The sequence below is a fragment of the Emys orbicularis genome, chromosome 16, assembly GCF_028017835.1.
Source record: "Emys orbicularis isolate rEmyOrb1 chromosome 16, rEmyOrb1.hap1, whole genome shotgun sequence".
Taxonomy (NCBI): Eukaryota; Metazoa; Chordata; order Testudines; family Emydidae; genus Emys; species Emys orbicularis.
In genome coordinates, this window is record NC_088698.1 from 13532735 (window position 1) to 13554698 (window position 21964).

General features: G+C 39.4%; 1 protein-coding gene across 1 annotated transcript in view; it reads right to left on the reverse strand.

Moving 5' to 3' along the window:
* Positions 1-21964, reverse strand: part of CABIN1 (calcineurin binding protein 1) — a 198284-nt gene that overhangs the window by 107997 nt on the left and 68323 nt on the right. The window contains exons 27-28 of the mRNA XM_065417969.1: positions 17264-17595; positions 4508-4621 (exon numbers count right to left, since the gene is read on the reverse strand). Coding sequence (XP_065274041.1) covers positions 4508-4621; positions 17264-17595 — 446 coding nt within the window. The remainder of the gene's footprint in view (positions 1-4507; positions 4622-17263; positions 17596-21964) is intronic.

Here is a 21964-nt window from a genome sequence, read left to right on the forward strand (position 1 = left end):
ACAATTGCCTATTTTTATGGGATTCTGCAAAATTCTATTTTGTTACCACCTTGTCCTATTCAACATATATGTGATGCTATTAAGGAGGATAGTGGGCTGTAAAGATATCAGTACGTGGCAGATGGCATGCAGCTCTGTATTTCCTTTTTGCCAGACCCAGATGATGCAGCACGTTTGCTTTCCTAGTGCTTGGCCAAGGTAGAGACTTGGCTGAGGGTAAACTGGCTGAAGCTTAACCCAAACAAGATGGATGTTGGATTTTCAGGGTATGGTGGGAGGGGCGATTCTTATTCCAGTTATGGAGGGAGTTTTTCAAATGATTCACAATTTGGAGGTTCTTTGAACATTATTCGCTCTTGGAATCTCAGGTGGCACCAGTGGCTTTTTTCATCTATATCAAAGTAACTATAACCATTTCTCTTGGATCTGGATCTTGCCACTGTGGTCCATGCTTGCATGTCTTCTATGCTGGACTACTACAATTTGCTCTACATGGTAATCCCCCTGAAGAGGACTAGAAAGATACAGATGGTGCAGAATGCCACTGTCAGCCTGTTATGCTGAGTTAGCCTCAAGATTAATATTATGCCTGTTCAATAATAGTACTAACTTTTTATTTGCGTGTTGGTGTTAGGGTGTTAGCGCTGATCTATAAACCCCTAAATGGCTTACATTATAGCTCTCTAAGACACTCCCCACCCTAGTGTGCCATCATGGCAGTTGAGAGACGCTGGGGCACTTGAGTTAAGAGTCCCTAGATTTAAATAGCTCATGGTTGAAGACAGCATCCTAAATGAGGCCTCTTAACTGGCATAGGCACACCAACAGCAGAAGCAAGGATCATCTTTTTTCTAATGCTACTTTTTGAGGGTTGTGTTGAGTTGGAGCATAGCTTCCTTTTGGAGACTATATTCTTATTTTTCTTATTATAACATTTAAGTTGTTAATAATGTATGAACATCCTAAACTGTGGGAATTTATTCAATTTTGTAATTTAAAATTTTTACTGAATATGCAAATGTATAGTATCTAGGATAAAATTAACAAGGCTATCATTTCTCATTCTTCAAGGCATAAACGGATCATCATCTGGGGTCAGGAAGAAATTTCCCTCACATGGCACAGCACCATACAATTAGGGACATTATGGGGGTTTATACCTTTTTTTGAAGTATCTCACACTAGCATTCAAAAACTAGATACCAAATTAGATGGACCACTCACCTCTTTTTAAACAGTAAATCCCTATTTTTGAGTAGAAATCAATTCTCACACAAATTGCACAGTTCCCTCCTGACTGGCTCTTCCAGTCTGTTTAGTGCAGCCATTGGGATTTGATCCTTCAAGGTGCTGAATGCTCTGCTCCCGATCCACCAGTGCACATGGTTAACTTTAAGCATGTGCACAGTCCAATTGACTTCGTTAGGAACACTCATGTGATTAAAGCTAAGCATGAAGCAAGAAGAATGAAATATTTAATGCCTCTTTTGCTTCAGTCTTCACTAAAGAGTTAATTATGACCAGATACTTAGCACAAGTAACATTAACAAAAGGAGGAAGGAACACAAACCAGAACAGGGAAGAACAGATTAAAAAATATTTAATAAAATTTGATGCATTTAAGTCAGGAAGGGCTGATGAAATTAATCTTCGGGTACTTAAGGAACTAGCTGAAGCAAACGTAGAACCCTAAGCGATTATCTCTGAGAACTCATGGAGCAGGAGTGATGTCCCAGAAGTCTGGAGAAGGGCAAACATAGTACATATCTTTAAAAAGGGGAACAAAGAGGACCTGGGGAATTACAGTCAAGTTAGCCTAACTTCGATAACTGGAAAGATAATGAAACCAATTATTAAGCAATCAGTTTGTAAGGACCTAGAGGATAGTAAGGTAATAAGTAATAGCCACCATGGATTTGTCAAGAACAAATCATGCCAAACCAACCTAATTTCCTTCTTTGACAGGGTTAGTGGCCTAGTGGATGGAGGAAAGCTATAAATATGATACATCTTGATTTTAGTAAGGCTTTTGACATAGTCCCAATGACATTTTGATAAGAAAAGTAGAGAAATATGGTCTAATTGAAATTATTGTAAGATGGGTGCATAACTATTCTTTTAAGTACAGTTTTTCAACCAGTTATCTATGTTTTGCTGCCAAACTGGGAGTATGTATCTAGTGGTCCCATAGGAGTCGATCTTGGGTTTGGTACTATTCAATATTTTAATTAATGAATTAGATAATGGAGTGTTGTATGTAAAACATGGGAGGTAATTGTTCTGCTCTACTCAGCCCTGGTAAGGCCTCAGCAGGAGTACTGTGTCCAATTCTGGGCACCACACTTTAAGAACGATGTGGACAAACTGGAGAGAATCCAGATGAGAACTACAAAAATGATAAAAGGTTTAGAAAACCTGACCTATAAGGACAGCTTAAAACACTGGGAATGTTTAATCTTGAGAAAGGAAGACTGAGGAGGGACCTGATAAAAGTCTTTAAATGTGTTTAAGGCCGTTATAAAGAGGACTGGATTTAGAACACAAAATTATCAGCTTCATCTGAAGAAAGGGAGATTTAGATCAGGTATTAGGAAAAACTTTCTAATTAGAAGGCTAGTTAACCACTGGAATAGGCTTCCAAGGGAGGCTGTGGAAACCCAGTCTTTGTCTAACCTGTTTTTAAAAACCTCCAAACACCTGTCAGGGATAGTCTAAGTATACTTGGTCCTGCCTCAGTGCAGGCAGATGGACTAAATGACCTCTTGAGGTCCCTTCCAGTCCTATATTTCTATGATTCTATATGCTTAACCACTTTGCTAGATCAGAGCCAGAGTGTTCAATAGTTTGCAGGATTAAGCATTTACAGAACAAGATTTTTGTAGGAAAAGCAGGCAGGCACTGCAGGAGAATAACATGACACACAGGCACATCCTCAACAACTACATCACAACTGCTAAGTCTATACCCTCCCAGACATGGCAGTCTTTATAACAAAAACCTCTCTTCAGGAGCAGAGAGGGAGATGGAATTTAAGATTGGTCCATGATACAGTTTTGAAACACCTGAAATTTCATTTAATATTCTTCCAGTAGATTACAGTCGGAGAAGGGCACATACTATACATCAAAAGAAACTTCTGCAGGAGGGAGGGATAGCTCAGTGGTTTGAGCACTGGCCTGCTAAACCCAGGGCTGTGAGTTCAATCCCTTAGGGGGCCATTTAGGGATCTGGGGCAAAAATCTGTCTGGGGATTGGTCCTGCTTTGAGCAGGGGGTTGGACTAGATGACCTCCTGAGGTCCCTTCCAACCCTGATATTCTATGAGGACTACTGAGAACAGAATGCACAAAACACCAAATGGTCTTCAGAAGAGGGCTTTTTGTTTGTTTTAAATAGATGCAAAGCAAAAATCAATTCTTATGAGAAAACTGTTTTGTACAGGAAACTATAGTGTTAAACAGTGAAGCAAACATTGAGCATTGTAATGACCTGAAAGACACCTTGGTTACATATGTATAGACAGCTAGTTTGCTGTACAGTGAGACTCTGCTAGAGACTGGGCTTCATGAGATTACCTAGAACTCCTGTTCTTGCTCATGTTTAGATACAGGACTTCAATACTCTCCCCCAACCTCAAAAATTCTTTGAACAAATGGCACTATTTTTGGTTGTTCCAAAAAGTGCAAAAGGACTTACCCAAGTGAGAGAGACAGAGCGCATGCACATGCAGAGATGAACAGAATTAGAATTTTAAACAGTTTTCATCCCAGCAGCATTTAGTGACCATCACATGATGGCAAGCCACTGATTCTCCCGCCCCCATTCATGTTAATACTGTAAGATGATAGCTTCTCAAGCTTATAAGGCAGAGGTGAGCCTGAGGAGCCGCCAGAATTTACCAATGTACATTGCCAAAGAGCCACAGTATTATGTCAGCAGCCCCTATCAGCTCCCCCACCGCACTCCCAGTGCCTCCCACCCACTGGCAGCCTCGCCGATCAGCGCCTCCCGCTCCCTCCCTGCACTCCCCGATCAGCTGTTTCATGGGGTGCAGGAGGCTGGGGGACGAGGGGGGGGAAAGAGGGCACTGCAGCCTCAGGGGAGGGGGCGGGAAGGGGGGAGTGGGGGCAGGGCCTGTGGCAGAGCCAGGGGTTGAGCAGTGAGTACCCCCCAGCACACTGGAAAGTTGGTGCCTGTAGCTCCAGCCCTGTAGTCAGTGCCTATACAAGGAGCCGCATATTAACTTCTGAAGAGCCGCATGTGGCTCCGGAGCCACAGGTTGGCCACCCGTTATAAGGAATAAGCACTATGCATGCATCCTCTTATATGGGACAACACTGGTAAATTTTGCTGAAGTACAAATCCAACTTCTCCTTTGCCCTCTGTGTTGCCCCTTCAACCCTCTCTTGTTAAATTCTCCCATCATTCTCTCGCAACAAACCTTCCATATGAGAAGCAGGTGTTAAAATGTCCAAGTAGTGGTATGTTTGTCAACAATATTAACTTACATTGAAGAAATTAGTCTTGTTCCTCTCACAGAAGAGACCCTGTGCTGGCATGTGCTTCAGTTGCTGCCATGGGATACTGCTGCCTAGCAACACATCTCGGGCCCACTGGAGGTTCTACAGAAGCAAGCAAGCAAGAAAATGAGTAGGAGACAGAGGAACGGTTTGTTAATGCAGGTAAAAGTACAAAACATCCTCTTGCTTTTATTTATACATTACCAGCTATAATTTTTCCAGAGAGATCTGTCTAATGGCAGCCAGACTTAGTTCAGCTAATATTTGTGCATTTTGGGCACTAATGTAATTCAGAGGTTAGATTATCCCATCTCCCCCAAAAAACTCTTACACAGAAAACACGGTGGTTTAACAGCACAAGCCCTAAGACTGACTGGCCCTGGCACTAGGCAGCGAATTACTCAATCCCCCATAACCTTCAAATTCAGTCTCATACCCTCATATTTTGTGCTGACTTAGAGTCATTTTTGTGCTTCCTCAATGCCACTGAAGTCTGTTTCCATTTCCTGTCACTTAGAGCACCTCAGTTGCACACATATTTTCTACCTGTTTTTTTAAAAAATGACTATATGGATTTTTTAATGGAATAATTGTCATAATTTCATTAACCAATGTAAAAGGATTAGATAGCAACCAAACTCAGAACAAAAAGTCACTAATTTCTAATACCAATTTCTTGTCCACAAATACTAAACAGCTAGCCAGATCCCTTGAATATTTAGCAGTTTCCCTGCCAGCACTTTTTTTGGTTGCCTAGGATGTGTGTCTGTGTGCCTAATCACCATACTTCAATGCACTACACTTGCAAACCCTGTCAGCCTTAAAAATGAGAGACCAAGTCAGAAAATGAAATGTTCATATTTCAGATGGCAAGAAAGCTCACCATTGCTCTGTCAACTAAAGCTTGGTCTACAGATAGATTTTTTTTTTTAAACTGTTACTACTATTTTTTTTAAACTGAAATAATTATACTAGTACAACCACTAGTGTGGATACATTCATACCAGTATAAAGGTGCCTTAAATGAATGAAGCTTATTCCCCCTTTTTCCTTAGGGGAATAAGCTATATGGCTATACGCAACTTTATAGTGGTATAACTGTGCCCACACTAGGTATGTTGTAACACCTTAGCTATACTAGTATAGTTAAAGGAGTACACCTTGTGTGTGTAGATAAGCCATACTTTGGCTTTATAAGTTAAGAAATTAGGGCCTGGTCTGGCAAGCACCCCATTCGCATCCTGATTTACACACAAACATTTAACATGTGAGAATAAGAAATATTCCTGAGAGTAAGATCTTGCAGGATCAGTCTCCTAAGGAAGAAAAAATTATGATTCAATAGAAAATGTCTGACATGAACATATGAATATGAAAGCTTTTATCAAGCCTTTATCTGGTCAGAAGAACAGCAGCTGTTGGCCCTGGGCAAAACATGCCACCCAGGAGTACTAACAGAAGGGACAATTATTAATTGTAAAGTTTCACTGACAAGCTAAATCTTTGGTTTACTTCTACTTTTTCTTCAATCATTCCATGATTTCCTTAGCAGTTAAGCACTGGGTTGTTTTTTCCCCAGAGCACTAGAGCTGTAAAGCAAACAAAAGGCAGAGAACAAGGAAGATAATGCAGTGATAGCTCTTGAGAGGCATGTGACAATGCTATAACCTGCCTGTGGTGTTCTTTCTATGGACCTTGGAGCTGCATATATAAACCATAAATCTGATTAACCCAGCAACTGTATTGTGGTTATACCACCTTAACCTTTTTCCTCTTGATGTATCTTCTGTGGACATTATTGATTTTTTCTAGACTGATTTTTACCTTATTTCTCTGCTGATTTTCCTTTCCATCCTGCGAGTGTTTGTTGAAATATGCACAACTCATGTATAAACCCTATCTAGTTGCAAACTCTTTCAGTCCTTTAGTTATAATAATCATGCAGAAACCCGCCGTGTCTTTTCAGAATTGGAGTCTCACCCCTGGACAGGTTACTGTTTCTAGAATCAAGTGTAACAAAGCATAATGTTGGAAATGTCAATCAGCTGCTGCTAAGGGTCAAAAGCACTTTCAGATAAACTAGAAAGATTGTTAGAAATTAGGGAGAAACAGATATCGGGCATCTTACAGCATCTGACACTGGACAGAATTTGGAGAGCTTACCTTGAGTATGAGACAAATGCACATTACTTTAAAAATACCATTAGGCATTTTCTGGCTTTTATGAGGACCAGTACACATATTTATTACCACAGAGACATATGAATAATAAAAGGTTTACTGGTGTTATGACTGGAAAATAAAATGCTTTAACTCACCATGCTCTCTCTCCATAGCACTGTTTTCTGCAATTTACACCATAACCATGCACTGACTTTTAGGATATAAATCTGTAAAGCCTTTTAAGTTACAGACAGTAGAAAACCAAAGATATAAAAGAAGCTATGCAAAAAAGGGCCTGCTCCGGCTTTTATTGAAAAAAATGGCGAAACACTCATTGATTTCAGCATGGTGAAGGATTGGTCCTAAAGTTGCATTGCTATCAGAAAATTTATAAAAGTGCAGCAATTTAATATCATGGACTAGGCTGATTGTCATATTGAGGTGCATATACACCGCTACCTCGATATAACGTGACCTGATATAACACAAATTCAGATATAACGCGGTAAAGCAGTGCTCGGGGGGGGGGGGGGAGAGGGGGAGGGGCAGGGCTGCGCACTCCGGTGGATCAAAGCAAGTTCGATATAACGCGGTTTCACCTATAACGCGGTAAGATATTTTGGCTCCCGAGGACAGCGTTATAGTGACGTAAAGGTGTATCATAATTACATTTAGAATATGATCAGAGAGAAGGTAACTTTTCTTTTAAAGTCTCTCCCTTGCCCATTTCATCTGAAGGTTTCTATAATATATCATTTACACAGCAATGCTATTATCTGACCACAGTGTCTGATGTTTCAGGAGACACTAATTTTTAAGGTGTTGCGATCGTGTGAATCTTGTCTTAAAATTTACTCTTGTAGAACCTAAAATAATTGATGGCAACATCTCTGACAATACGTGCTTTACAAAACACCTCCTGGCTTTCCAATGAACTGTGAAAGACACATTTATTGCCAGATTCTGCCCTGCATTAAGATTGCTTTGCACTGCTATGGTGGTGCAAAACAATACTAAAGTCAACTTAACTGGTCACTTGAGAATTCCCCCAATTTAGGAGATCCTGGGCTGGCACCGAGCCACCATACTGGCTCCTAGGTCACCTTCTATCTCTCTCCCACATCTCCTGATAGAGGAATCATGGCTAGAAAAAAGGAGCTGGGGATAAGGTTGCTTTATGCCCTGGCAATCGCCAGGCGACAACTGCCTCTGGGGCTACTGGCAGTAGTCTTAAGTGGCTCTGATCTATGCCAGGGACTTCCTAGCACCCACATGCCCCCAAAATCAGGGGCTGGGGGCCTCAGAGGGCCCCTTGCATTATTCTCCTCCTTAGCCACACCATATTGAGATCTATCCCACAATATGGAAATTCCAAAAAGAACAGTTCATTTACTGCTTTTGGTGGTGAAACAGAGAAGCCACATGAACAATAACTAAACCCAGTTTATTTTGTGTGATGTTTGTGGCCATTCTGTTCTGAATGAAGTCAGCATACAGCACAAGTGATAATTATTACAATCAGCTCTTCACATCTCTCAAGAAGCAGGCACATGAATACTTTTTACGCTGTTCTCACACATCAAATGCAAAAAAAAAAAAAAAAAAAAGCTGTGAATGGAGCCAGGAAACAACAAACCTAGTGTTTCCTGTCCACTTCAACTCTGGGCTTTCCCTTTCAGATATATCTGCCTGTTTTTCTATCTATGGTATTTAACAGCACCAGCCACCACAGTAAAGTAGGTGCTTTCAAGTCTGATCTTAAACTCCACTTCTACTTACTCTAAATGCTGGCAACGCCCATCATAGATTTTATTTTCCCTAATAGGTCAGTCTACACCCTCCAAACCCAAACTGCCACTTCTGCAATGTCAGCTCTCTATTGATTTATGCACTGAAACTACACTGGGTTGCAGTCACAACAAAAGACTGGCTTCCTCTTAAGAACAAGACATCAGCATTTGGCTACCTAGCAGAGAATGTAAGAAGACTGCTGTATTATTTTACACTTCAAAAATATTCTGGCAGTGAAAAGACTCTCTCATAAATGGCTGAGTCTGTAAAAGCAGTGAACCAGAATTGCCAGCCTATCAAACAACAGAACAATGGGGCAGCCCATGTTTCAGTGATTAGTGCTTCACATTGCTCCTGGAAAGACACAGAGTTCAAGGCTAAATAAGGCCAAAAAAAAGCATGCATCTATTTCAATCCAATCTGTGATGATCTGAAGTGTATGAAAGTGACATGCAATCTCTGGGCATCTCAACGCACACGGCCGTGTGGATTTTTACTTACAGTCAAAAAAACCCTCAATCAAATATTTTTAACAAACAAAAACAGAAAAGCTATCATCACAAGGCTATAACCTTATATATAAAATCCCAGGCCTGAATGACTCTTTAGAGGTGGCTTATAGATACACCTCTACCCCGATATAACGCTGTCCTCGGGAGCCAAAAAATCTTACCGTGTTATAGGTGAAACCGCGTTATATCGAACTTGCTTTGATCCGCCGGAGTGTGCAGCCCCGCCCTCCCGGAGCACTGCTTTACTGCGTTATATCCGAATTCGTGTTATATCGGGTCACGTTATATTGGGGTAGAGGTGTATATTCTTGAAACTAGGATTTACACCAGATAGTTTGACAGATCTGTAACTGTAGTGGCATGCTCTTGTGCTGCTCAAGTCGTGTATGATATATGTACACTGAATATATTATTCGTAGGGAAATCCATATATTTTGCAAAGTGATGATGATGATCTAGCCAAAAGCAAAAAAGGTCATCCAGACAAATAATGCAATTTTTCAGTAATCTTCATACAACTGTATGTAATGGGAGTAAAGGGTGTAGCTAAGGATGTTCCACTGTCCTTATCCTTAAATCAGGATAATCAGTAATACCCAGTAAATACACCTGAGTGGGTCTCAACTCACAGGTTTTAAAGACTCTGCTCTGCTTACTTTTTTAATTGATGGAGTCATTAGAAGCGAAGAAGGGATCCAGGACAAAGCAAAAGGGATTTATTCTTACCAGTCTGAAGCACTGGATTTAACTGTGACTCAGAGCAATTATAAAGAACTGTTTCCAGTTCAACAACCACCTCCCACTCCCTCACCACTCCAAGATTCAAAGGCAGGCTAACTGACAGGATACAGTCCCTTGCAGAACTGTTTTCCTGTATTACTAAGATGGACAAGGAGACTACCATAAAGATCATCCTGCTAGAAATCTGAGTCACCTCACAAGTGTATACCTCTTAACGCCAACGTGTCAAAGGCGACCTTTCAACAACTCGGGAAACACAGGAAGCGTGGCTGTGAGTTGCATAAAATGATCCGCTACTTCCTACCCCTCCCAATTATTTTTAAATGTCTGTTTCACTGCCAATGCTTGTAATTATGATAATCATGCAAAAATATCACTTTTACTAATTACAAGAACCAGTACTACTCAAACCCAAGCCCTCAACTCATTTCAGCATATGGCCAGCAGAAGAGCTAGAAAGCTCTCACTGAGGACACTGCAGGGTTAGCATCAATCTAGAAGCTCTAACAAAACTTTCAAATGTTGCTCTTCTTGGTAATTGTAGAAAACATATTTTCAAGTTTGAGTTTGTTAAGGAAGCCTGGAGTTGCCCCTCCTCCACTATGAGAGAACATGCGGCCATGCTCATGATTTTAAAGCAGCGTTTGTGCAGGTGCATTCCAATGCTTCCCAGAGCCATACACTGCACTGACCCACAAATGATGTACAGATATGAAAACATTCTTACTGTAGTTAAATTTTTTATTTAAATACCAGGCTTTTAGGAGCGCAAGACAGCCACTTTTCACATTTGAAATTTGCCATAAATTAATATCCAAATAATGCAACAAATTAAGACTAAGGATTATAGCCTATTCCTTTTTATATATTTTTAACTTAAGTGGCATATAAACAAACTAGGGTGGTTGATTAATCGCAGTTAGCTCACGCAATTAACTCAAAAAATTAACTGCGATTAAAAAAATGAATTGTGATTAATCGCAGTTTTAATCACACTGTTAAACAATAGAATACCAATTAAAATGTATTAAATATTTTGGATGTTTTTCTACTCTTTCATATATATTGTATTCTGTGTTGTAATTGAAATCAATATATTTGAAAACGTAGAAAACATCCAAAAATATTTAAACAGTAATCCATTATTGTTTAACAGTGCGATTAATCGAGATCAATTTTTTTAATCACGCGATTAATCAAGATTAATTTTTTTAATCCCTTGACAGCCCTAAAACAAACTATGTTTCGCTCTTCAAGATATTTTTTGATGTGGAATGGTATCATGTGTATATATGTGGTGGCAGGCATCCGACTGTTGCGTAGTCTGAAGGTTCTTTAGAACTTTTGAATGTACTCAGAATAGAAGGCATATTTAATAGGAAAATTCTAGTTCCCCCAAGTGAACAACAACATTTCACTTTGCATCAAAGCTATGTACTTTACAAGACCTCATCTCCAATGCACCTTGCTATTTTAAAAACATAATCTACCTTTTTTTGGTCTATAAACATTTCCTCCTTATTGGTCATTTGTTTGTGAAGGTTTCCACTATGTATTTCATGCAGTAGGTTGATGTGTTGTGTGGGGTTGTTTGGGGGGTTTTTTGGAAAGAGAAATTGGGAGAAAACCATGGGAAGCACCAATATAACCTATCTGATGGATTTTATTGGATCCCTAGTACTGTTGACATGGGCTGAGATCTGCCAATATGTCAGGCTTGGAAAGTGCCATTATATTAGGGAAAGTGTTGTTACATTGTGTGACCTAAACCCATAGGCCATACAACAGACATTTTAAAATTAGCTTCCATTGCTAATGGTGATACAAACTCTGAACAGGTAAGAGAACAATTTGCTGTTTGCAAACAGGTGGCAGTCCAGTTTGTCATCTTTATGAATGACCTCTGGATAGCTCAATTTTATTTAGCAGCTCTTTTCTTACCAAGGACTAAAGCTGCAGCATAGATGTAAAAGATGCAGGAGGATAGAGTAGAAGTGAAAGATCCTGGAGGGAGACATTTTGAACTAACATATGATCAAGCAGCAAATATACATGATTATTACTAACGAGGTACTAACAATTTCTCTGAGCTGTACTGTTTGTGTTGGAAAGAGTTTTAAAGAACAGCACTGATCAGAGAAACTGTTAGCAACAACATATTAACACACTTCTGCCAAAACAATTGGGGTACTAATGTAGACCAGTCCATGCAACATCTGCTCCAAAGTGAGGAACGTGGTTATTAGATTTCAAAGTGGAATGGGAATCAACTGTAACCTTGAACTACACAAGTTTACATTGTCAGAATTTGTTCCTATTGTTTGATGTATGTCCTTTATAGACACTTTTTGACTGAATTCCAAGGCAACTAGCTCAAAGTGCCTTTTTGATTCCACAGCTGTGATGTCATCTTGCAGCAGGAATGTAGCAAAGAACAGTCCCTGAAGCTGATAGAAAGCTAGACCCAGAGCAGCTGTAATATTGGTGTATTACTGGATTTGTACTACAAAGTTCCTGAAAACTGTCAAAACTTCCTACTTCCACAAACTAATTTGACTGTTAAGTACAAAGTCAGTGATGATGAACAACTCAGTAGTGGATCACTTTATCAAAGATTCTGGCTTTAAATTACCACTCATGCATTTTATACCATGTCCTGTGGCCTCCTGATGTAACTACGGCTCATATTACATTCTCGTAATGGCAAACAGGTGTTAAAAATTGTTAAGGGTTCTGTTAAGGATGAGCATTAATAAATTAAAAAACCTAAGGACAGGAAAAAAGCATCTCCTGGGAAAGACATTATAAGAAAGTTATGCCTAAAACTTGCATTAGGAGGAACATTTTATATATACAATTTTTTTATACACTTCCTGACTGCCTATGAGTAGGAGAATATTTTACCCCTGCCTGGACTGACCCCCCCAACAAAAGAGAACTATTCACTTTCTTTTAGGTAGTATTTTCTAGTCATATTTGTGAACAAAGCCTTGACTTTTTCCCTGCCCATCTTGTCCTTCCTATTTTATATCCTAGATTTAAGTCATAAAGATCAAATTGTGGCATTGCATTCATTTTTGTGGTAAAAGATGGAAGTCACAAAGAAAGGATTAGGACTTCACTGCAAGGCAGAGAAGCAGCTTTAGTGGGGGAATAAAACTGGCAGTCAAGTTTGTAGTGAAATAATAGCTTTTGAAAATTCACTTTTATATTCCCCCGCGCCCCCCACCCAATATGAAAGTCCTGTCTAAAAAAATGTAACAGTTAAACACAGATTAGCTTCGATTTCAACATGAGATGAAAAGAAATAACCACCAAGTAGCAGGCAACATTTTGAGGTGGAAAGGTAGAAAGTGGAGTATCTGTCCAAACAAAATGTAGAACAGATCCTGAAAAGGACTTGGTAAAAAAGCCTGTGCCTTTACCAACATCCTGCTTCAGAAAAATCAACTGTACAGAGACATGACAGAAAAGGGTGAAAAGAACCAGTGCATGAGAAACTTGCTGTTCTATGCACTGTGGCAGCTAGACAATTGTCTCTCATGCAAATTTTTGGCAATGGACACAAGTGCTGAACTTCACAACAAGATTTTGTGCATTTTAAAATTACTCTCAGCTCTCTGAAACCCCACCAGAAATCTATTCAAGCCACACTGCAACCCACCTCTACCTAATCTATTTACCAGGCTTTTCATACCACACTTGTCACCATGGTATCTAAGCATGCTTCTCACTCCAGTTGTTACTACATATGCTCAGATATATTTTACTTTTAAAATTTATTTATGGGTAAAAGTCCCACAAAGCACATAACAGAGGCACATATATCCTAGCTCTTTGACACTAGCTAACCCGAGGCAGCAACTGTGTAAAAGAATATGAATCAATGGTCCAAAACAGAAAATTCTGTCCTCTGGAAATTCTGTGGTATAAGCAATCATAATAGTAGAAAGTAATAGAAGTTTTTTGGGAAGTTGAGTGGCAGTTTATTATGCACCAAAAGTAAAAATTATATATAACCCTGTATAGACTGCACAGAAATTAACCTATCTACTAGAAATGAGGAAGGGCTGAACTGGTAAAGACAAGATTTAACCCTATGAGTTCCAGGAAAGACAGGTATTTGACATGATATTTAGACTACTGTGCCATCTTCTTCCATGCGATCTACTGCCCAGCCAATAGCCAAATATAATGAATAACTAAGTGTATATAATTAGTTGGTTTGTGAAAGAAAGAAAGAGGGGGGGAAAAGGGAAAAACAAAAAATGTTTTGTGAGGGGTTCCCCAGGCAAGGATATTCTACCCTCTGACCGACAGCTTTGAAGACAGACAGGCTTTCTTACTGGAAGTTGATACAACCACAATTTGTCAGCAACAGTAATGACAGATTGTGAAAATCCATTGCTGCTCTTAATGATTGGATTTTATGAAGAAATTAATGGCTGTCATATACAAACAGTGTGAAAATATTTTCAGAACCGGCTGTGTTTAAAAACTGGTCATTTTTTGCTAGATAATTACTTTATAGCCAGTCTGAATGCTGGACACATTCCACTTGATTAGTAATACATGTTACAGCTCAATTTGGTGTCTCTTGTGCTGTTAATATTTTTGTACTACAGTATGACAGAAATTGAGCTCACATGTAATAAGGTTATGAACACCGTAGGAACTACTATATATTAATCTATGAATATAGATATGTAATAATGACATGAACACTGCATATGACCAGGGCAATGAGGGAAACATTCTATATTGGGTTATAAGACTTTCCTGTGTGAATGCATTGATCTAACTTGTATTGGGATTAGTTGAACATTTATTATATGCCTATAATGCTTGAATTCAGTGGGAACTGTACATAAAGGCAATACAATGGCTTCCCAGATGAGAATACATAGGTACACACGAAAAAGACAAGGCAGCCAGCTGTTGGCTTCAAAGTGGAGTAGTATGAAGGAACTGGGCGTCCCAGATCTAGGGAATGGTAAAAGCCTTAGAGAAGAATTAGCTATGCAGACAGGATACTTTATTGTTGTTAAGATGTGTTTCCTCTGAAATGCTTTTGTTCTAAATAAAGACTTAGCTTTAAGGAAGCTGTTTGGTCACTAATCACCATTGTCACTGGGAACAAAACTGCAGGTTTGCACCCAAGTCAGACCTGGTAAGGTGATCACAGTTGAGACACAGGGGACTGCCACCCTGCACCTGGTCTGAGAGTGGGAGAAATGTGTGTTTCCATTTCAAGAAAAAGGTGACAGCCTGAGGCCTAGAGGGGGCATGCTCAAGAAGCCAGGAGTTATTGGAGGTGCAGTTAGCCCGATAACTATGACAAGCAGTATAATTTCCTTTTCCCATTACCTTCCCTCACTGCTATTAGAGTGCATAGTGGAAATTCAATTAATGGAAGCTATGGTGTAGGTGGGGAAGGAACACCACGGGGTAAGGTAGTGCAGTGTGTCATTGCACTAGCTTTTCAAATCAAGAGACTTGGGTTCAAATCCTGATTTTGACCAACCGAGACGTAAGTTTGGTAGTTTCAACTTATTACTCATGGATACTTTACAATTTACTTTAAAAGCTGGCAAGATAGGCAGTTGCTGCTCGAGAAAGGCCCAGGGCTAGAATAGCAGTGGTGTTGCAGGCCAATACTCAGGTGGACTACAGAACTGTGGCGAAGAAACTTTCACAGCACCTGACTGTAGCGCACTTTGCCTCCCTCTAGGCTAGCAGTATCAATCTATAATTTTCATGAGCACCAAATTCTTAACAAAAAGATGCTACAGCATGCAAGAGTTACTCAAAACATCCATAGCTGCAAAGATCAATGCTCAACGCATTTTGTATGCTGCTTGATTATGTGGGAGACAGATAGTGCTCTGCAGAAACATGGTTACTTGTTTTGGATGCAAAATAAACATGCTAAATCTAAAATAAAGAAAGTTTACCGTTCAAAACAGAGAGAAAGAGAACTCATGACAGTTAAAGTCCTTTGATAGTAATTCTACCATGAAGAACACCATGAAGCTTCATGCTGGAGGAGGAAACTTCTGGGGCTGTCAGGCCAAATGTGCACTAATTCCAACACAGTGACCAAGACATTTTCTGCCCTGTTTAAACCAAGACCACGGGCCTGTGCACCACAGTCTGCTCTGGAATTGCAATCAGATCCTTGAGTGACTTTCACTCAGTGATTTCTAACAGCCAGTAATTGGTCTACTCAGGGGGAAGTAATGACAGATTACAGGAGCAGGAGACTTAGAAACGCAATACCCCAGCACAGCAATTTGGGTTTAGTGGGGAAAAGAAATTTCCCTCAAGCCCTAATTCTTATTTTGACCTTCACTTAGTGATAACTAGAATCCTGCATCCATATTGCCATTGTCTGACTACACTACCCGTCCAGTGAATGTCATTAGAAAAAGCATGCATTCCTACGAGATGGGAGGAATGTGTTCAGGTTACAAAATCTTGAACTTTTTCAGCTGTGTGACGGGAGGCAGAGGTAACGTTTCTGTCTTCATATTGAGCTTATATAAACTTCCCCTTTCCAAATAGTTCCATGACAATACTTCAGTAAGGAGGAACTGTGCTCCTCTCAGAGCTCTGTTAAAACTATTCTTGACTGACCAGAAAATATCACTGTTGAGGAAGCACAAGACTTCCCTATCCCCAAATGAGAACCCAACCTCTGCAGTACTCCCAAGATAAGGCAGCACAAGAGTCAGAGACCAAACCTGGTATCCAAACCTGGTCTTCTATCTGACAGTGATCTTACATCTGGCCCCGGAGATGCCACAAGCCAGAAACTGAGGGAGATAGGAAGAGAACTAATTCTCACCATACTCAAGTGACCTTCTGGAATACAGCTCCTCTTGTTTTAATATATTAAGGACGTGTAATCTTCTAGTATCAATAAGTATCTATTAATAAATGTACTGCTTTTATTTTTCAAGAAGCTGCATATACACAAAGTCCTAAAATTTAAAAAGTGTGCACACAAAGCATACCTTTTTGCATTCAGATCTCTCAGCATGTGTATGTGCATCAGTTGGTTTGCGCATACCATACATATGCATGCAAACGTAGTTGTCCAATTCTGCACATGTACTTTTTAAAATTTAGGTCCAATTTACTAATCTTCCCTATGCCCTGGATGTGGGTAAGCATTATTATCCTCATTTTACAGATGAGGAATCTGAGGTGCCACAAAGGCTAAGTGAATTGATCAAGCTCACACAGCATGTCCACGTCAACATTGAGGAGTTCCTAACCATTTGTTCAGTCCACTTATTTAGTTATAGGTAAGATGTAATTCTTTTTATATTTATAACAAATAAATAGCTTTAAACACAGCTGGCCAGTCATTCTGCCAGTGCTATGTCTTACCTACTTGCGTCTGACGAAGTGGGCATTCACCCACGAAAGCTTATGCTCCAATACCTCTGTTAGTCTTAAAGGTGCCACAGGACCCTCTGTTGCTTTTTACAGATTCAGACTAACACGGCTACCCCTTTGATACATGTCTTACCTTGTGTGTTTTGCTGTACGTGTACAGAAAGGCCAGCCTGTAGAGGCTCTTATAGTGCTGGGGGAAACGGCTCAGACACAAACGGAAGGAGGTGATGCACTGTTCTGTCAGGAATTTGCGTTGCTCTTCAAGATCTGCTGGAAGACACTGGGGAAACTCAGATGCATCTCCACAAGATTCAGCTTTCTTCTTACAGTCCCACTGTGAAGGTGGGGGAACTGTAGCCTTGATAGGGATGCCAGATGATGCTTGGGCATCTAAAAGAACTTTCTGGACACTATGCTCAGCTGCATGATAAGATTCAGCGTTCTCCAAGGGTTCTTCTGATTTTCCTACAAATGAACAAAGGTTCAGCATTTGTGTTTTAGAACCGATGTGTACTGAAAAAACTTAAAACCTTTTCTCCATTAAACCACATTCAGAATAATTCCAGAACTTCCCAATATACGTATGACTGTTCTTGATGTTCAATGAATAAGACGCCTTCAAACTCCTAGAGAAACATATATATATATATATATATAAAATCATTTATCAAGAGGAAGGCAATTTTAGAGTCACAGGTTTTAGGGGTGGAAGGGACTATTATGATCACCTAATCTGACTTCCTTAATAACACAGGCCATAGAATTCCACCCAGTAATTTCTCGATTGAGTCCAATAATTTGTGGTTCAACCAGCCCATCTCTTTTAGAAGATAAATCTTCATTTATCAGGTAATGCTGAATCTACAATATCCCTAGTCACCTGTTGCAAAGGTTAATTACCTTCACTGTTAAAAATTTGCAACCTATTGCCAATTAAAAAATTTTCAGCTTCAGCTTTCAACCACTGAACCTTGTTACATCTGTCTACTAGAATAACGAGCCCTCTTATATCAGATATTATCACTCGATGTAGCTCTTTATAGTCCATGATCAAATCACCTCTTAACCTTCTCTCTGATAAACTAAATAAACTGAGTTTAAGTCTCTCTTTCAGGTGTGTTTTCCACACCGCGAATCATTCCTGAAGCTCTTGTCTGAACCCTCTCCAATTTTTCAACAGCCTTTTGAATGTGTTAACACTAGAAATTGACACAATATTCCAGCAGGATGTACTATGTTTTTCAGAAGCTTCTGAAGGCTGGGGAAAATATTTATATTTAATTTTTTAAAGCATTAAATATTTTACAATCACCACCTTCTGGCCTAGAATTGTTAGCACACTTGATGCATCTGAGCCCTCCCAAGTTTGAGGAAGACCTTTTTAAATTTTTAACTTAAAAAGTGTTATAGATTTTTCAAGCTAGAGCATATTCAATGTTTCAATACACAGTGTTTCAGTACAGACACTCCCTGGGTTACGCAAACCCGACTTACACAAATCCGCACTTACGGAAAAAGTTCCGTAAGTTCCGTAAGCTAGAAAGTTTTCTTTTTGTTTTGTTTTTTGCGTAATGGTCGGGTATACGTTCCCGACTTACGCAAAATTAGAGTTACGCAAGGTGTTCCGAAACGGAACGCTTGCGTAAGTTGGGGAGTGGCGTAATACCAGAATGTTTTAATTCTCAACTCAAAAAGTTTCAGTCATTCCAATGTCTTAATCATCCCAGTAGCAGAGGAAAAAAGCTGTCAAAATTGACATACACAAGCCCCTTTTACATACCTAGCTGTTTTTATTTTGCATTTATCCTCATAGCATCTGGGTGACTTAAAATTTGTTTTAATTATTTTTTAAAGTATCTTGTATATCAAAAATTTATGTCCAGTCTCTCAAAATAGGCTTTTTAAAATTAATTGTAGGAAAGCTAATTCAAATATTTTTGAATTGTGGGTTTTTGTTTTGTTTTGTGTGGTTTTTTTTTTTTTTAAGCAGTTGGTGTAGTTAGAAGTGGAAGTATAAAACACACACCCCACCTCTTATACTGGGTCATATTACAAAATGATGTTATCAAATCTTATATTGATTTACATTTATGTTGCATATATCTTAATTGCATACTCTTAATTTCAGACAGAGGGCTAAATGACATAGCTCTCAGCCTCTTCTCAGCCTAAAACATTTCAATCTTTGCCATACAGTGAATACAAAATATATACATTATATCATCTAAATGTATTACACTGTCTTGTAATGCTATATTTGTAGCTGGCTTAGAAAGGTACTTTTCCAGAGACATTTGTTAGAGTGAATGCAAATAATTCAATACTGAATTTAACATAGGCCTCCAAACAGCCATCTGATTGCAATGACTTTTAAGTCACTATTGCCTAGAAAATTGTTATTGTAGTGACCAACCCCTCCCAAATACTATTTATATAAGGCTCTGTCTATACTAGGTATTTTGCACTGATGTAGCTATACTGGGACCTACAGTATAGATACACTTTAGTGGTATAAGATGATGATTACCCTGGTGAATCTTATTCTGCAAGGTTACTGAAATTAGTCACATACTAGTTCAAGTAGTTATGCACATTTGGGGGTTTGCCCCTGCGTGGCTGTATTGGTATAGTCACTCTGGTGCAAGTTTCCCTAGTTTAGACAAACCTTAAGAAAAAGCATAATTCAAAAGAGAAAACAAGTTATCAGTCAAAATGTCAATGATACATACAATGTTGAAATAAATGTTTACTGTACATTTCTCTCCAATGAGAATAAGGGAATGGATCAGGACCAGCTATGGATTTTCTGGACCCATAAAATTGACAAAAGGTATGATATTATGGAAGGAGAGACTAAACAATGTGATAGGAAAGTTTTATGAGCCTAAGTTTGGATGGCAGCATTACTCACAAAGTTGAGCAAATTACATGCCAATAATATTTATGCTACACCCTCACATGTTACAGAAAAAAAGGGTTAACTTTTAGAAAGTTTTAAACAAATGTATTGGTTTTGTTTTTCATATCCCTCTACTTGTAAAGCCCAGCTCCCTCAGCACCAAGTTCAATTATACAGGCTTCAGATGGAGAGAGAAAAAATCTAACTAATAGATTTTGGAAGGTCTAAAATTATTTAAAATCACTTTTCCATATATAACATCTGATATCAAATGATCTATTGGAGCTACAAATAACTGCTGTATTCCACTGGAAAAGGATGGCAGAGGGTGATTTCAAGTTGTCCAGTGTGATTAAGCATTCAATTCCAGTATTTATCATTTGCAAGATATTGAATAATAATCTATCACTAGGTCCAGGATTAAGTATGGACAAAAGAGAGAAACATTTTTGTTTGAGATTGTTTTACAACAGCAGCTCCTTGAACTGCTAAGGACTTTGAAATATTAGAAGCCAGAGTACAGGTGAGGCAGTCAAAAGAGAATGATAAAAATTTATTTACCACATGATTCTGCAGGTTATGAGAGGGTTCTACCACTTATGTCAGTGGTATCACTACCACATGGGTGATATAAATATAAAATTTATATATACACATTTTTTAAAAAAACACAAACTATACATACACACCCCTCTGACATCCAACAAAAATTCAAAAGCATAGTTCAACATCTTTCCAGTACTGCATGCTGGACAAAACATTTTAATGTAATCACTAGGGCTGTTGATTACGCAGTTAACTCACGATTAACTCAAAAAAATTAATCGCGATTAATCCCAGTTTTAATTGCACTGTTAAACAATAGCATACCAATTGAAATGTATTTAATATTTTGGATGTTTTTTTACATTTTCATATATATTGTATTCTGTGTTGTAATTGAAATCAAAGTGTATATTATTTTTTATTACAAATATTTGCACTGTAAAAATGATCAACATAAGAAATAGTATTTTTCAATTCACCTCATACAAGTACTGTAGTGCAATCTCTATCATGAAAGTGCAACTTACAAATGTAGATTTTTTTTGTTACGTAACTGCAATCAAAAACAAAACAATGTAAAACTTCAGAGCCTACAAGTCCACTCAGTCCTACTTCTTGTTCAGCCAGTCGCTAAGACAAACAAGTTTGTTTACATTTACGGGAGATAATGCTGCCCTTTTCTTATTTACAATGTCACCAGAAAGTAAGAACAGGCATTTGCATGGCACTTTTGTAGCCAGCATCGCAAGGTATTTACATGCCAGATATACTAAACATTTGTATGCCCCTTCATGCTTCGGCCACCATTCCATACTCCTGAGGGCATTCTGTGCCAAAAAATTAAAAATTCTGTGCACAATATTTTAAAATTCTGCAAGTTTTATTTGTCCATAAATAAATGCAGAGGCTCCAGCATGACAGTAGGGAGCACAGGCCACTGCCTGGGCGAAGGTGGGAGATCACCCTGCAGCCTCCCCACCCCTGGGACACCGACTAAGTGGTGAGGCTGTACCTGACCCTGACACAACACAAGGCCTGGGCCTGCCCGAGGAACATCCTGGGGCCCTGCCCCTCTGCGCCAGGTGCACCAAGTGTGGGCAGGCAGGCTCAACCAGGCAGGATCCAAATGTGAAGGGGCTCAGTGTGGGGGGATCCAGGTGTGGGATGAGAGGGTTCTGTGTGGGACAATCTGGGTGCAGGCAGATTGTGGGGGGGATCTGGATGCACAGAGGCTCGTTGGGGGGAGGAGGGGGTTTACAGGTGCAGGGGAAATGGGACTCTACAGGGGCTTCCAGGTGAAGGTGTTTGGAGCTCAGTGCGGGAGTTTGGGTGCTGGGGGAGTGTGGCGTGGTGGGGTGGGGGTCTGGGTACAGTTAGTGGGGGATCAGT